Below are 16455 nucleotides of genomic sequence, written 5' to 3'. Positions count from 1 at the left end.
ATGTATATATATATATATATATATATATATATATATATATATATATATATATATATATATAGATATAGAGCAGATGGAGTTAATATAGAGATAGTATGGTATAAATAAGTATATTTATATAAATATTTATACGGAAATGTGTGTACAAATATATATAAAATACTCAACTATGTGTATGTATGTATAGGTAAGCGTGTGAGTAAAATATAGTATAATTAGTTATTATACATACGTGTTAATAAATGATTAGTGAATGGGGGTAGGATTAAATAAGTATGTTAAAGTTAAAAATTCTTTGTTTTGTTTTTGTTTTTTTTGTTTGTTTTGTTTTCTTATCTTCTCTTTTAATCGTTGAATTTTACATGTACAAAATAAATCAAATCAATCAATCAATCGAACTGTGTTAAAACATGTGATTCCAAACAAAAATAAAATAAAATAAATAAAAATAAAAGATTTATAGGCCCAAAATGTAAGCAAATTTAAATAAAACCTCTTATTTTTGAAATTTTTTTGAAAAATAATAAATAATAAAAATAAAGGTAAAATCATGAGAACTCTCATCATCGTCCAAACGCTGGTGGACCCGGACTGCAGAGATTCTGCAGAAGTTCTGCAGTTCCTCCCATCCCACGTGGTTCCGACCCGTTCTGTGGTCTCTGACGGTGATCTGGGCTGCATGAGTCCGTTCTGGTTCTGGTTCAGACAGTATTGGAGCACATAGACATATATCCGTATATATGTCTATGGTGGAGCAGAGCACAGTCTTCATGCATAATAAGAGCAGCCTGCAGTACACGGATCCGCCACCAGGGGGCAGGCCTCGCCCGCGCTGGGCAGCTCCAGGCTGCTGGGAGGGAAATGTCAGGTGGCGGCGGGAGTTTGGGGGGGAGACATGCATCAGGACTCGGGGGTATTGCTTCACATAGATGTGCATTTTTTCCTCCATTTAAGATCCATTTCTTCTAAAAATACACAAACAAAGACTCCTCAAACTAACTAAAGGTATCGCTGAGCCCGGCTCATCCTGCTTTTCTTTGCCTCCCGGCTTCAAACAAAACAAATCCCATGATGCCCCCCCCCATCACGTCCTTGAGCATCTCTCTCTCTTACTCCCCCTTCTTCTTCTGGCTCTCCTCCTCCTCCTCCTCCTCCTCTCTGCAGGGCAGCTGGGGAGACTGGCATTTCTCTAACAGTAGGGGGGGGGGGAGCTCAGGCCCCCGCTGGGCGGAGAGACTCTGGGTGTGGCCTGGCAGGCTGGTACCATGTGACCCGGTTCCCCCGGGGACACCCGTCCCGGTGGGGGTCGGCGTACGGAGGCCAGGGAGCGTTGTTTTGCAATAATTTGAAATTAAATGGGATCGGATCTTTGTCCAAGTCACAAGTAAAGATGAAGACGAGGTGCTTAAGCTGTTGATTTATCACCGTTCTGCAGCTCGATCGTCCGGTCTGGTCATGGTGAGACACATGCACCGTCCAAACGTGAGCGGGAAACCCCGCCGTTGTTGCCAGGGTTTGACGCAGCATTGGTCACTTTAAGAGATTTGCTGAACTTGGATGCAACTTTGAGCCAACGGTGGGTCAGCGGTTCCTCCGTGGTGTTTTATCAGCGAATCTCAGCAAGTGTCTGCTGATCTTCAGCTAAAGCAGGGGTCGGCACTCAAAATGTTGAAAGAGCCATATTGGACCACAAACACAAAAAACAATTAAAGCTGCAAGCAGCGATGAACGGGCCCTCGCACTCACGGCCACCACCCCCCATAAGCATATGAGAAACGATACCACCCACGACTTCCTATGTCAAACCATTCAAAAGTTATAGCAGAAAAAAGGAACAACCAATTAGAAGAAGGGGCGGGGCTAATTCAGGCCAATGAAGGTCAAGGACTCCATACAGAATCTGATGACACCACCCACGACTCTCTATGTCAAACCATTCCAAAGTTATAGCAGAAAATCGGGACAACCAATCAGAAGAAGGGGCGGGGCTAATTAAGGCCAACGAAGCTTAAGGACTCATTACAGAGTCCCATGACACCACCCACAACTTCCTATGTCAAACCATTCAAAAGTTATGGCAGATAAAAGTATTCTAGGGGGCGCTGTTGAGCCGTTAGGCCACGCCCATTAATGCAAACCATGAAATATCAAATTTATCGCCAAGTCTGGCTTGCATGCAAAATTTTGTGACTTTTGGAGAACTATCAAATATGGACCAATCACATGAAGGGGGGGGCGCACCTTTTGGCGTCTAGCGTCGCCACGGTAACACTTTTGAAAGAGAAAAGTAATGCGTGTAGTCGCAGGATGTAGACGCACATTTTTATGTATAACACACCTGGGTGCACGTTACGGTTCGGGCTGAATTAACTGCCGAAGGAATGGCATAAATTTTGCCAAAATGACACAATTTATTCAAAATGGCCGACATCCTGTTCGGTTTCGGCCATGGCTCCAAGAGACTTTTCTTTAAGTTGTGCCATGATACAGGTGTGTAGCGATTTTCGTGCATGTACGTCAAACCGTATTGTGGGGCTTGAGGCACAAAGTTTTCCGGGGGGCGCTGTTGAGCCATTTTGCCACGCCCATTAATGCAAACCATGAAATATCAAATTTATCGCTAGGCCTGGCTTGCATGCCAAATTTGGTGCCTTTTGGGGAACTATCAAATATGGACCAATCAGATGAAGGGGGGGTGCGCTTTTTGGCTTCTAGCGTCGCCACGGTAACACTTTTGAAAGAGAAAAGTAATGCGTGTAGTCGCAGGATGGAGACGCACATTTTGATGTATAACACACCTGGGTTCACGATACGGTTCGGGCTGAATTAACTCTCGAAGGAATGGCATAAATTGCGGCAAAGTGACACGATTAATTCAAAATGGCCGACTTCCTGTTCGGTTTCGGGCATGACTCCAAGAGACTTTTCTTTAATTTGTGCAATGATACAGGTGTGTACTGATTTTCGTGCATGTAGGTCAAACCGTATCGTGGGGCTTGAGGCACAAAGTTTTCCGGGGGGCGCTGTTGAGCCATTTTGCCCCGCCCATTAATGCAAACCATAAAATATCAAATTTTTCGCCAGGCCTGGTTTGCGTGCAAAATTTGGTGACTTTTTGGGCACGTTTAGGGGGGCAAAAAGGCCCTCCTTTCGTCAGAAAAATAATAATAATAATAATAATAATAATAATAACGCGAAGAATTCCTACAGATACAATAGGGCCTTCGCACTGAAGGTGCTCGGGCCCTAAATATGTCTGGAGCCGCAAAAAATGAAAAGTCTTGTATCAGCCTTAGAATGAAGGCAACACATGCTGCATGTATCTATATTAGTTATAACTGGGTCCTCGGCTGCAAATGTAGCTGCTTATGTCTTTCCACGTGATTCTTTTTGTTACCCGAATTTATGGAAGAGTATCAGGGCCAGGCAGGAGAAAAATAAAAATAATATTTTAGAGGAGGAAAATTTTTTTTTCATTATGCACTTCGAGAAAAGAGAAAAGTCGAAATGTCGAGAAAAAAGTCGAAATGTCGAGAAAAGTTGAAATGTCAAGATTAATGTTGAAGTACAATTTCGAGAAAAAAGTTGAAATGTTGAGAAAAAAGGCGAAGTTTTGACTTTTTTCTTGAAATGGTATTTCAACATTATTCTCGACATTTCTCTTTTTTCTCTTCCCCTCTCAAATATCTTTTCTCCTGCATGGCCCTGATACTCTTCCGTACAAATCTTCGTTAACAGAAATGTTGAAATGTAATATTTATTCTACACATTTTTACAGCATTGGAAAATGTTAAGAATGTTTGTGTCATGTTTTCCTACAGCAACCAGATTAAAACAAAAAACATTTTTGAAAAAGCTCCAGGGAGCCACGGCTGTCCAGAGGGGGCATGTAGAGCCCAGGACTGTGTGCATGTTTTTGTGAGGGTAGCTCCCATTAGCTACCAAGGGAACACGGGGAGAACATGCAAACTCCACACAGAAAGGCCCTTTCACCAACCCCACCGGGGTGTGGGCGCTGAAGTCATGAGGGAACTTAACACGCACTTCAGCACCCACAGCATCCCCGACAGGAATTGAACCCAGGACCTTCTTGCTGTGAGACGGCTGCACTACCAGCTGCACCACCGTGCCTCTCAATTTTTTTTTTTTTTTTTTTTTGAGAATCCCTTCCATTGCCAAAGCAAAATTGGTATTGTAACTGGAATATCGATATTGAAACGTATTGGAATCGTATCGTATCGGGAGGTCAGTGATGATACCCAGCTGTAGTTACTGGAACCGACAAACATCCCTGTTCACGAGCCATGGGAAGATTGTGGAGGCACATGGTGGAGGAAACATGGGGTGGTAATCTAGTGGCTGCAGAGGTGGACTCGGGTCTGGAGGACCAGGTTCCAGGTTCAAGTGAGTAAGGCCTTAACCCTAATTGCTCCATGGTGTTTGTTCCCTCAGATGTAAGTTGCTTTGGATAAAAGCGTCTGCTGAAGCTGCTGCAACAAGTCGCCACTAGCGCGGTGCCATCTGCTGACAGTAGCAACAGAAAATAACGTGCAATATCTGTCTACCTCATACACATCCTACCTGCTTTTCTTTCTTTCTCATACTGCACTACTTTTTATTTTTCATTCCAATGTATATACTGTTCATATTTTGTAATTATATATTTTTTACTTTTTTTAATTCAATTCAATTATATTTTATTTATACAGCATCTATTACACGCTTTTACCCTTTCCCTGCATGTGTATTGAGTGTCCTGCTGCTGCACAAAGTGAATTTCCCCATTGAGGGAGGAATAAAGGACAATCTAATCTAATCTAATCTAAATGACAGTAGTAGTAGTAGTAGTAGTAATAAACATCAGCGGTGGGTGTTGAAGGTTTTCCCCTGGACCACCTCGACTATCCAGGCTGGAAACCTGCTCCATGGACCCGTTTGGGGCGACTTCCCATCATCAGGTGACCAGAATCTCCTCCAGAATAACGTCAACTAGAAGCTTAGTGGACGTTGGGTGATGGAGCAGGAGAACGAGTCTGAACATGGGAGTAAATCCATCTTCTGGTCCAGTCAGAGTCCGGACCGTACCGTGACGCAAAGGAGGTTCAAGCCACCTGACTCTTAAGGGGTTCACTCACTTTTCCTTCCAGCATTTTCAATATTTCTCTGACGTAAGAGGATCCAACGGTTGCTTTCATCAGCTGTACTTGTTACTACGACGTGAATAAAGATCAGATCACATTTTCACGGCAGATTAATGCAGGACAACAGTGAATTTAAAGGAAAACAGGGGGCGGGGGTTGAGGGGGGGGTAGTCAGCCCACTGAGGATGACCTTTCTCAACGCGAGAGGAAAAGAGAAGGAGGGATGAATTATAGCAGCAGGCAGCGTCTCCTCAGTTCCTTCATTCATCCGTTTACCGTCACAAACACGATTAAAAGACACAGGTGAAGATGGAGGAGGAGGAGGAGGAGGAGGAGGAGGAGGAGGAGGAGGAGGAGAGCCGGCGGTGATGGGGGGTCAGATGTGCCGGTGCAACGCCGGCAGCGGCGAGGAGGACAGCGCCGGCCGCGGCTCGACCCCCCGGCTCTTCATGAAGGACAGCAGCTGGTCGGGGATCTCGGCCAGGACGTCCTTGGCCAGACGGGCCATGCTGAGCACCTGGTTGCCAGATCTGTCCACGTAGTCTCTGAAGGGAACGAACTGCAGGAGGAGAACAGAAGAAGAGAAGAAGAAAGAGAGGAGCCACGTCAAAGCTGGCAGCGTCACATTCAAACACTTTTTAAATCAAGGCTTAAAACCTATTTATTTGGAATGGCTTTTAACACCCAGTAGTGTGGTGACACTACTTTGGCTCACCTAGAGGTGGCTGTAAAGGGCTATATAAATAAACATTTACATTTACTTTTAGAAAACCTGCATCGACGTGTTTATTCGGATGTTTTTCTTCTTTTCAGACGGAGATGAAACAGAAACCTCACAAGAAGCCGACTGAAGGCTCAGAAGATAAATATGAAAGTAAATTAAACTAGAGTCTATAATTATTATTATTGTTACTACAACAAAAGCAGAAACGATTACAATTAAGACCTGTTGATGGTCTGTTTCCACAAGGAGCAACGTTAAAGCCAGCAGCGCCATATTCAAACACTTTTAGAAAATCTGCATCGACGTGTTTGTACGGACGCTTTTTCTTCTTTTCAGGTGGAGATGAAACTCAGAAGATAAATATGAAATTAAATTAAACTAGAGTCTATTATTATTATTATCATTATTACTAAAACAAAAGCGGAAACGATTAGAATTGGGTTAAGACCTGTTGATGGTCTGTTTCTACAAGCACAGTGCATCATTTTCCCACATGGTTTGAGCAACAACAAACATCAGACCTGAACTCTACTGGTCCTCTTAAACTGGGCATACAATGTGCGAATCGTTTGATTCAGCCCCATCTCAAACTGCACGACTAGATCGCTGAGTTCAAAAGTTCGCAGTCCATGATTTATGGTCTCACACTTTACGACCTGATGCTCTGATGCTCCGTCTGCTCACACTATACGATCCTCACGTCGGACTTCTGTTACTGGAACTGCAACGTCGAAAAGAAGTGGAAGAGGAGGAACCCCGAAGTGGGAGAGCAAAAACAAATGCGCTGCCTTAAGCCTGAATTATGGTTCCGTGTTAAATCGCCACCGTACCCTACGCCTTTGGCTCTGCGTTGGTGTAACGCGGAACCATAAATCAGCCTTTAGCAATTTGTGTCATTCTGTGTGGCAATAAATGAAAAAAGATTAGACAACGTTGTGATTGGACAAGGAATTGGCTGGGCAGACGTGGAAATGCGGTCTTTTTTCTGCGATTAAAACATGATTTGTAATGTGAATTTGCAACACTTTAAACTACAAATAATAGTTTTTGACGTGGCATCAGAGATTGTGCATGCTCTCTGTGAAAGGATGAGTCCAATCGGGTCGTAGCTGCTTCAACTTTGCGATTCCTTCACGAGGAGCGACCAGGATTTCAAACACGCTTGATGTTCTTGCGAGCACACGATTTGTGATCGGGAGCTCGTCGTGACGTGTTAAGGCTCAGTTATGGTTCTGCGTCAAAATGGCGCCGTGCCTACGGCGTGTGGTTTGGGTCGACGCAGAGGACACGCCGTCACCTGCGTCGTCTCTGACGTGCACCTCCCGAAAATTGTAACTACGCGTCGAGGAGACGCAGACCACACGCAGACAGAGAGGGCTGTGATTGGTTCGTTTGAAAGCGAAGCATTTCCGGTTTCCGGTTTGAATCAGTAGTGAACTTCCAGGGCTTTTTACTTCGTTTATATATGTGATTTTTTTTGTTTTTGTTTTTTGCACAATAGTTGTCCTTATTTCTTTGATTTACTGTGACCGGAAAAAGTCGGATAAACCATTCAGAAAAAGATCGCTAACTAGTGGCCGCGGGGGGTACTGCACCACGGCCAAATGGAGAGACGGAGAAGTCCGAAGGGTTCAGCGACGTCACGGCTGCGGCGTGTGCTCTGCGTTGGTGTGACGCAGAAGCATAATTCAGCCTTACCTCTCTCGTCGTGAGGTGTTAATCTCTCGTCGTGAGGTGTTAATCTCTCGTCGTGAGGTGTTAATCTCTCGTCGTGAGGTGTTAATCTCTCGTCGTGAGGTGTTAATCTCTCGTCGTTACCCCACGTTTACTGCACAAGGCACGACCAACAATTGGGTCGAAATCCGGCCCGATCCAAAAAATAGTCGCACGACTGGAAAATCGGTTCAAAACGAGACAATAATCGCACGGTGTCTGCCCGGCTTTAGGCAAGGCAAGTTTATTTGTATAGCACAATTCAACACAAGGTAATTCAAAGTGCTTTACATCAACAGTAAAAGCGGGAAGACACAATTAAACAATAAATAACAAATAAAATAAAATGATAAGAAAGGAGGTAAGATAATAAAAAGCACAAGTTGTTAAAAAGGGCAGTAGAGTACAGCAGGTACATCTCATTCTTAAAATGGCAAGAATTACGTTTCTATACGGTCAAAACGTACAAAGACCGGGTCAAATACAGTATTACAAAAGTAATCTGTGACAATTCGCACGGTGAATTAAACCAATTTGCTAATTCTATGCCACAATGCCTGTTTCCAGGTCTTATGGCCATATAATCTTATGGATGTGCTGAAGAAAACAGTCTGATGCTGCCATTGTCGGAACAAGCTTGATGAAAAATTTACGTAACTTTAAAAGCACATAGAAGTTGGGACGTTGTATGAGTTTATCTAAACAACGCCCCAGCATCAGCATTAGCTGTAATCGATGCTTAAATACACAATGTAGCCATCAGAGCCATCAGCTTCCCTGTCCTACAGTCGTGGAGAGCATGGAATGCTGTTTCAGTTGTCAAAAGGCATCATGTAACCATTACTTTGGAAAAGTGCCATGCGTGCAAGTCCAAAACAAATCATGACTTTTTATACTGTGAAAAAAAAACAACAGAAACCCCCCCCCCAAAACAAGAGACTATTATGGGGGGGATGAAATTTAAAAGAAAAACACGCTCATGACTAGGGTTGCCAACTCCCTGAAAAATAAATATGGGACGCCTCATCGGCGGGCCAACCCGGTTGCCTTCACCCTTCCTGGCGTGGTGAATTTTTTTAGCCCCTTTTTTTGTGAGTGAAACGATTTTTTAACTATTTGACTCAAACCTGAATTGAATTAGTTGCATTTTTTTGAATGCCATGAACACATGGAAAACAAATTATTATCCAGCAATTCACTTTAATACAAAATAACAAAATTAACTGAATAAAATAAGTATCTTTCACAAACCTGTACTGCTTAACTTAAAATCGTAAATGAATATAAAACAATAGAAAGAAAGCAGAATATCTATTCTAATGTAATAGTGCACATTTTTAGTGCAATAACAAAAGTGCAAACAGAAAGTCTGTAGAAAAACTTTGTGTCTCAAAGGCCATGACCGTAGGCCACAGTTGGAGTAAAAACAGAAAAAAATAAACATTTTTATGTATTACATTACATTACATGTATTACATACATTTTTAGTATTAGGGCCAGGCAGGAGAAAAATAAAAATAATATTTTAGAGGAGGAAGATTTTTCTTTCATTATGCACAAAAAGTCGAAATGTTGAGAAAAAAGTCGAAATGTCAAGAAAAAAGTCAAAGTTTCGTGAATAAAGTTGAAATGTTGAGAAAAAATGCTAAATTTTGACTTTATTCATGAAATTTCGGCTTCATTCTTGAAATTGTATTTCAACATTAATCTCGACATTTCGACTTTTTTCTCAACATTTCGACTCTTCCCCTCTCCAATATTTTTTCTCCTGCATGGCCCTGATACTATTCCGTACATATGAGTATTCTCTGACTCTCAGTCAGTAATACGGGACAAAGTGCGTCCCTTTTCAGCTCAATACGGGACGTACTTTAGTTTATAAATACAGGATGATTCCGTTTTTCAAAGGACGGTTGGCAACCCAATAAACCCTATAGTCATGAGGGAACTGAAGTGTTTGGAGACGCCCAAACCTCTTTTCTGCCCCTCTGGAGGGTAAGTAATAGATATTTCTCCCCTGGATTATTATTTTCCAGGCCGAACTCGGCTGCCGGCTCGATGTCTGGTCAACACCTTGAATCGGGTGTGAAATGTGGCACCTCGCCTGTGACTGGGATGGGGGGGGGGTCCTCGCCGCGCAGGCCTTAATTAACGGAGCTGTGAGGACGAGGAAACCGTCTCGTCGTTACTAGACGACGATTTCAAGACGTGTGAAACTTCAAAGCAGACCACTGCGCCCTGATTGTCTGCTTATTACTTCTACTGTACTTTGACGGGAGAAAACACTCGAAATCGGCTCATTTAATGATTCAGAATTCATTAAAACCACTTTTATGTCATTCTTTGATCAATTGAGACGATTAATAATTGAATAAGTGAGAACATTTCTCAGTTTTTTGTCCCTTTGTGCATCTGGATGATGGAAATGTACCTTGAGCACGTTCGGTCCCTGTTAGCAGTTCAGTACGGCTTTGGAACTCGTATCATTTTGTCTTAATTATGTTGCTCTGCTCTGTTAAACTACTTTAATATCGATTCTCTGCGTCGGTCTTCATCTCCTGAGATCAACGTCTGACTCCTTGGATGCATCAGTGATTAAAACTCACTCAAGGAGTTTCCACTTCCACCAGAACGAAACCAAACCTCAATATTTCAGAGAGAAACCTGGAAATGTTGTAAAATCCTCTCTTTCCTGAAGTCTCTGGCACCACTGGATGTGATGTAGTTGGTCACATGACCATCTGACTTCAGAGGAAGGGATTCAACGAGGGTTGAAAACCTCGCAGGAACACGTTTCACTCGTAAAACACCAACCAATGGAAACCTCTTTCCCGGCATAACGATGACAGATAGCACACAGAGTGTTACATCATGACTTTGTAAAGATCAGGGGCCTCATTTATAAAAGAGTGTGTAGGATTCATACTAAAAGTGCACACGCGCCCAAAAGCCGAAAATGGCGTGCGCACAAAAAAATCCGGATTTATGAAACCGTGTGCACGCACATCTGCACGCAATGTTCGCTTTATAAATCACAGTCCACCTGGAAGGTTGCGCACGTGAATTTGCCTCATACCCCGCCCTCTACACGCCCACTTTCTACCATGAATAGTCAATGCAAAGTACTCCATGACTGTATTTGCATATAAATGAGCCTGCTAAAGGAGGTCTGTAGCCACAAAAGAGGTACCGTTTCTTCTCCCAAACATTTCCATTTGAGAGGAATAGTTTCCCCTCAGTCTCAAATCCAACGTTTTTCCTGCTCTGCCCAGCTGGTCTTCAGCAGGAGGGTCCCCCTTATGATCCAGGTCCTGGTCCAGGTTTCTTCCCTCTTAAAGGGGAGTTTCTTGTCACTGTCTGTCTTAAAGTTTTTCTCGCATTAGGGGAGTTTTTACCTGCCATCGTTTACATTATGTTTATGTAATAATTGTTCGGGGGTTTATGTTCTGGGTCTCTGGAAAGCGCCTAGAGACAACTTCTGTTGTCATAGATGCTATATAAATAAAATTGAATTGAAACATTGAACGTTTGTTAGATGTGGACGGATGTGAAGCCAGAATGAAACCCCTCCCACTTTAACTCTGTCAGAGCGCTATCAGCAGGTTATCATGATGAGGTCGTCCTCATGAGCGACGCCTCAAACCCGTGAGCTTCGGTGTGATTAGGGATGGGAATCAAAAACCGGTTCTTGTTGAGAATCGGTCCCCAGTGTTACAATTCCTTGGAATTGTTTGCCTTTTTTGCAAATGATTCCCTTATCAATTCCAGTGGGCGCGAATGACGTCACCGCGCATTCGCGCCCAGCAGGAAAACACGGCGACAAAGCGGCATAAACGCTCGAAAGTTTGGTTACATTTTACCAAAAAGAATGACAACAGGGCGACTTGCAGTACTTGCAATGTGGACATTTCAACAAACGGAGGAAACTGTTAGGGCTCGGCCGGCTGGGGTTTTCCTCCGCAATCTGGTTGCGCTCGGAGTGCGGAGTCGGCCGGCGTGTGGCAGGAAGAGCCACACGCTCGGCCACGAGGACGAGCCGGCACTCCGGCGAATAGCTGAAGCTCGTCAGCTCATCTATGCAAGAAGTTAAAGAGCTTCTACCGCTAGCTTCTCCTTTCATCAAGGCAGGGAAGAGTATCAGGCCAGAAATGATGAATGTCACCGAGCAGTGACTAAGTTTGTGGTGTTGAACATGTTACTGGACATTCTTGTGTAATTGCCACAGAATAATTTGTTGTATGAATTGAATTGAAGTTTATTAATGTGTCATACACCTCTAAGGTGCCCAGCCTATAAGGGCTTACAAGACACAGATACACTGCGCCAGCAAACAAACATCAGCTGCGTACAAACAAAAAGACAAAATTATAAATTCCACTTATACTTTACAGATCAAATTACAGATCCTTTCTCAGTTTCCATATAATTTGTCCTTTCTCTGTTTCCAGGCTCTCTTTAAAAAGGTAGCTATAGAGAAAACCTCCTCTCTGAAAAACCATCCCAATTTAGCATCATCCTCAGTCCAAAACAACTCAGGTTTCAAATCTTGCAAATTTTCTGAAATAAAAGCTTCCTGGCTTCATCATATAATGGACACTACATAATGTTGTATTTAGTTAATTTCTACAGAAGAATATTTATTTTATTATTATTACAAATAATTTTGTGGGGACCGCCTGGCACCGTCGAGGAGCCCAAGGCTGGGGGCGTCTTAAGACCTCACTTGTATTTTTTTATTCAAAGATATAAAAGTTGATGCTAATCAACCTGTTTGTTCTCCTTTTTTCCAAATGAGAATCGATAAGAGAATCTATAAAGAATCGAATCGTTAAACAGAATCGAAAATGGAATTGGAAAAATCTTATCAATTCCCATCCCTAGGTGTGAACGGTGTCTCCTGCTGGCGACGCCCACTAACGCCGTCGTGGTGGTGAATTATTGAAGCTGAATAAATGACCAGGAGTGAGATATTAACAGCAGCCCGGACTCTACAAATAATAAATGTCATTAATAACTGATGTTAAATATCAGGACGTCAGTTTGTCCACCGTCTCGTCCCCATGAGGGTTTGGAAAACACAAAACTGCAGAGACTAAAAGAAGTTTCCCTTTGTGAGGAATGGATTATTATTCCTCAGACGCTGACATGTCACCGGCTGCGTGTCGGCCGCTAATGAAACGGCCCACATGAGCGCGTCGCTGCATCCCATCTACGTTTTCTACTTAGAAGAGAGTGTAAACGGGATAATGAGTGCAGCGGGCTGCTGGGTAATCAACTAAGGCAGTTACCTGACTGAATCAATAACAACTAAAACTCCTGAGTGCACTTTTTCTTTGACTTGTGTGAACATTCAGCTGGAATTATGGTCCCCGAAGGTCAACGAAGGTCGAACGCTTGAATGCAAATGTGACAGAAATAGACTCCTTTACAAAGCTGCTGATATATAAGTGGTTATTGATTATAGATCGTATAAACGGGACTGGAAAAACCCTTCTGTGGCTTTACCCAACACAGGTATGAAACTTCAAAATAAAAGCACGGTCACAGGGAGGAGAATTGTGACGACGGGTGAAACGACCGAAAATGGCAAAACGTTAAGTTTTATTACTTTAAAACAAAATACGGTGACGTTATCAGAAGAAGAAGAGTCCATGCCAGAAGTCTAACCAGTATTGGTGCAGTAATTGATTAACGTTCAATCGGTGACTCTGATGAAGGCGAACGTAATTGCCGAAACATGTCAGGTTTTTAAAAAACGTAAATATTCTAGTCCGACCAAAAGAATCATCAAGTTAAATTGTAAAGCCATGGACAAAACAAACTTTATTAAATCAATGTTCAATCATCTTTGGAGATATTAAATCCCCAGGGGCCGTTAAAGGAACTACACATTTTCTACGGCGGCTCCATTGAGGAGGGTTTAGAAATATGTGAACATCGCTTTGCTTTGGGCCGTCGATTATGGCATCGATGTCGAAATAAAACTTATTTTAGGATCATAAAACGGCCACTTTGGTGGATTAATATTCCTCCTCTCAGTATCTGTCGCTGGAAGTATTCAGGAGTCACTTCAACGAGTCAATAGTAGTTGAAACCGAACTGGAAACATCTTTTTAAATCAAAAGCAGTTAATGCGAGGTCAGAGCTGCCTCGGCGCTCTACGAAACTGTCCAGCTGACCTGCAGGGACCAAGAAAATCACTTTTGTTGTCTGTTACACAGCTAGAATTACAGCTAAAACAGCTGTAAACGACGATGGCAGAGAAATCAATCCAACCAACACGAGGCTGATGTAATAAACAGTCCTGTGAACTTGTTTTTGTCACATAAAACACTTGTTTTTAACACCGTTTATGTTGGTTTTCCTGTTTATAAGCTGCACTTCTTTCCCAATAAAAGCCCCTGTGAATACAGGAGGCTTTTAATTTGATGTGGTACAGGAAGTGGTGGTCACATCTCCATGAAGCAGCCAACACCTTTCTCAACAAGCGTCCTTGATCTGCGTTACTATGAAATACAGACTTCGCCACCTGGGGTTCAATGTAAGAAATGCAGGTTTATTTTCATTGTCATCATTATTTTCTACCTGATTGATGAAACCGTCACTGCAGGTTTCAATTCTGTGTTTCTATTTTAAAAAACTACTGAAATACGCCTGGTTTTTGCAGCAAGGTTTTTGCAGCTCTGTCCTCAGGTCTGATCGGGGGCGACTCCCAGTGCGTCATTTTCCAGGAGTTCAAGTGAGGATTGTGTGGTTATCTTCTCGTCTAAATCACCCACGACTCATCATGATTCATGTTAAAAAGACGAGTGGTGTAGAGAAAACGGTCCATCCGAAGCCTCCGCTGTCACGGGTGTGGTTTGTTGAGGACCCAAACGCAGGAGAGCAGGAGGCAGGAGTTGCAAAAAAGCAGGATACAAGAGGAGGATACAAAACAAGAACATGAACGTGAACGTGGCTACAAAAACCTGACGAGGAAAACATGGAGGTAGAAACAGTACTGACCGACAGGGAGAAGGGGAATGACAAGACCAGATATACACAGGGGATAACGAGACACAGGTGCAGACAATCAGGGCAAATGGGAAACAGGAGGGACAGAACTGAAACTCAAAAACTGGGGCAAAGTGTCAAACCCTGACATCCGCAGGTCAGACTAAAGTTGGTGATGCAGGTTGTAGCCTGCTCTGGGCTTTTATTTTGAAAAATCACCAGACTCTTGACTCTACATTGACCAGAACAAACTTTACATGTGTCACAGTCTACGGTGTCGGATGAAGAGATCGCAATCACGTCACCTTAAACATGACCCGACATCTTGCGCTGTTACTAACAGACTACAGACAACAGAACTGGCTTTGGGCTTTTATTTTGGAAAAATAACCAGACTCCTACATGGACCAGAACAAACTAGCAGAACTGGCTCTGGACCAGACCGCCTCGAGGGTCCCATTGGCCCATTTCTACGTGTTTCAGAAACTTTTGGGTCGCATCGTTGAGGGTTTTCGAAGACTACCAAAACTGGCTTCGGGCTTTTATTTTGAATAATCACCAGCCTCTTGATTCTACATTGACCAGAACAAACTTTACATGTGTCACAGTCTACGAGAGATCGCAATCATGTCACCTTAAAGATGACCCGGCTTCTTGTGCCGGTCCGAACAGACTAGCACAGGGATCAGCAACCCGCGGCTCTAGAGCCGCATGCGGCTCTTTAGCGCCGGCCTAGTGGCTCCTGGAGCTTTTTCAAAAATGTTTGACCTTTTTTTTCCTTTTTTCCTTTTTCTCTTCCTTTTTCCTTTCCTTTTTAATCTCGACATTTCGACTTTTTTCTCGAAATTGTACTTCAACATTAATCTCGAAATTTTGACTTTTTTCTCAACATTTCGACTTTTTTCTTGACATTTCGCCTTTCGCCATTTACCTTCATTCTAAGGCTTATATAAGACTTTTCATTTTTTGCGGCTCCAGACATATTTGTTTTTTGTGTTTTTGGTCCAATATGGCTCTTTCAACATTTTACGTTGCCGACCCCTGCACTAGCAGAACCGACTTTGGGCTTTTATTTTGAAAAATCACCAGACTCTTGATCCTACATTGACCAGAACAGATGACCAGAACTGGCTTTGGGCTTTTATTTTGAAAAAAAATCCCCAGATTTGTGATTCTGGCCCGGCTCGTGGGTCCCAGTGGCCCAGGTTTCAGAAACTTCTGGGTTGCATCGCGGAGGGTTTTTTTTGCAGCCTCTCCCAGAAAAACAAAAGCTGGTTCTGCTCCACACCAAGGGTTTATATAACGGCAGAGCGGCATCACGCTGTCAGATGACACACATTTCCTCACACGGCTGCCGTTATTCATGTATGCACGACTTTGAGGCGGCTTTCCTTCTGAACCGGGGCCGCCGACTCATTCTGGGAGGCTGGATGTTCCAGCTGTGTGGATCTCTGAGAGCAGAACCTCGGTTCTGTGCAGCCGAGCGGGACTCTGATGTGAGTCCTCAGAGTGTGTGTGTGAGTGTGAGTGTGTGTGTGTGTGTGTGTGTCATCCTCCTTCAGGCACACTGGCCCCCCCGCCGGCGCCGTTCAGAGAAGAGTACACGAGTCTAACCTGCAAATTTGAGTGGAATCAAATGGAAGTACCTGAACAATGTCTCTCTCAGCAAGACGTCCTCTGGAGGAAACTCTCACCTCGTCTCCATCCAGCTCCTCCATCGCTGAAAGAACAGAAATCAACAGACGGAAAATGATTCAGCGCCAGAAACCGCCGGGGGACGGAGATGAAGGAGGTACGAGGTGTGCTTTTAGAGGCCTCTTGTGAACATCGCAGGGGGAGATTATCAAATGTAGATTGTTATGGAAATGCTGAGGTTGAGCCTTC

At 43.4% G+C, this 16455-nt stretch overlaps 1 protein-coding gene across 1 annotated transcript in view; it reads right to left on the bottom strand.

Annotated features, from left to right (window-relative positions):
• Positions 1-5517: 5517 nt before the first annotated feature.
• cpne9 (copine family member IX) overlaps positions 5518-16455 on the bottom strand; it is a 137576-nt gene continuing 126638 nt past the window's right edge. The window contains exons 19-20 of the mRNA XM_061735068.1: positions 16218-16291; positions 5518-5700 (exon numbers count right to left, since the gene is read on the bottom strand). Coding sequence (XP_061591052.1) covers positions 5518-5700; positions 16218-16291 — 257 coding nt within the window. The remainder of the gene's footprint in view (positions 5701-16217; positions 16292-16455) is intronic.

Source organism: Cololabis saira, chromosome 12, assembly GCF_033807715.1.
Source record: "Cololabis saira isolate AMF1-May2022 chromosome 12, fColSai1.1, whole genome shotgun sequence".
Lineage (NCBI taxonomy): Eukaryota > Metazoa > Chordata > Actinopteri > Beloniformes > Belonidae > Cololabis > Cololabis saira.
The sequence above is the reverse complement of the archived record's forward strand: the minus strand, read 5'-3'. Positions and strand labels throughout refer to the sequence as shown.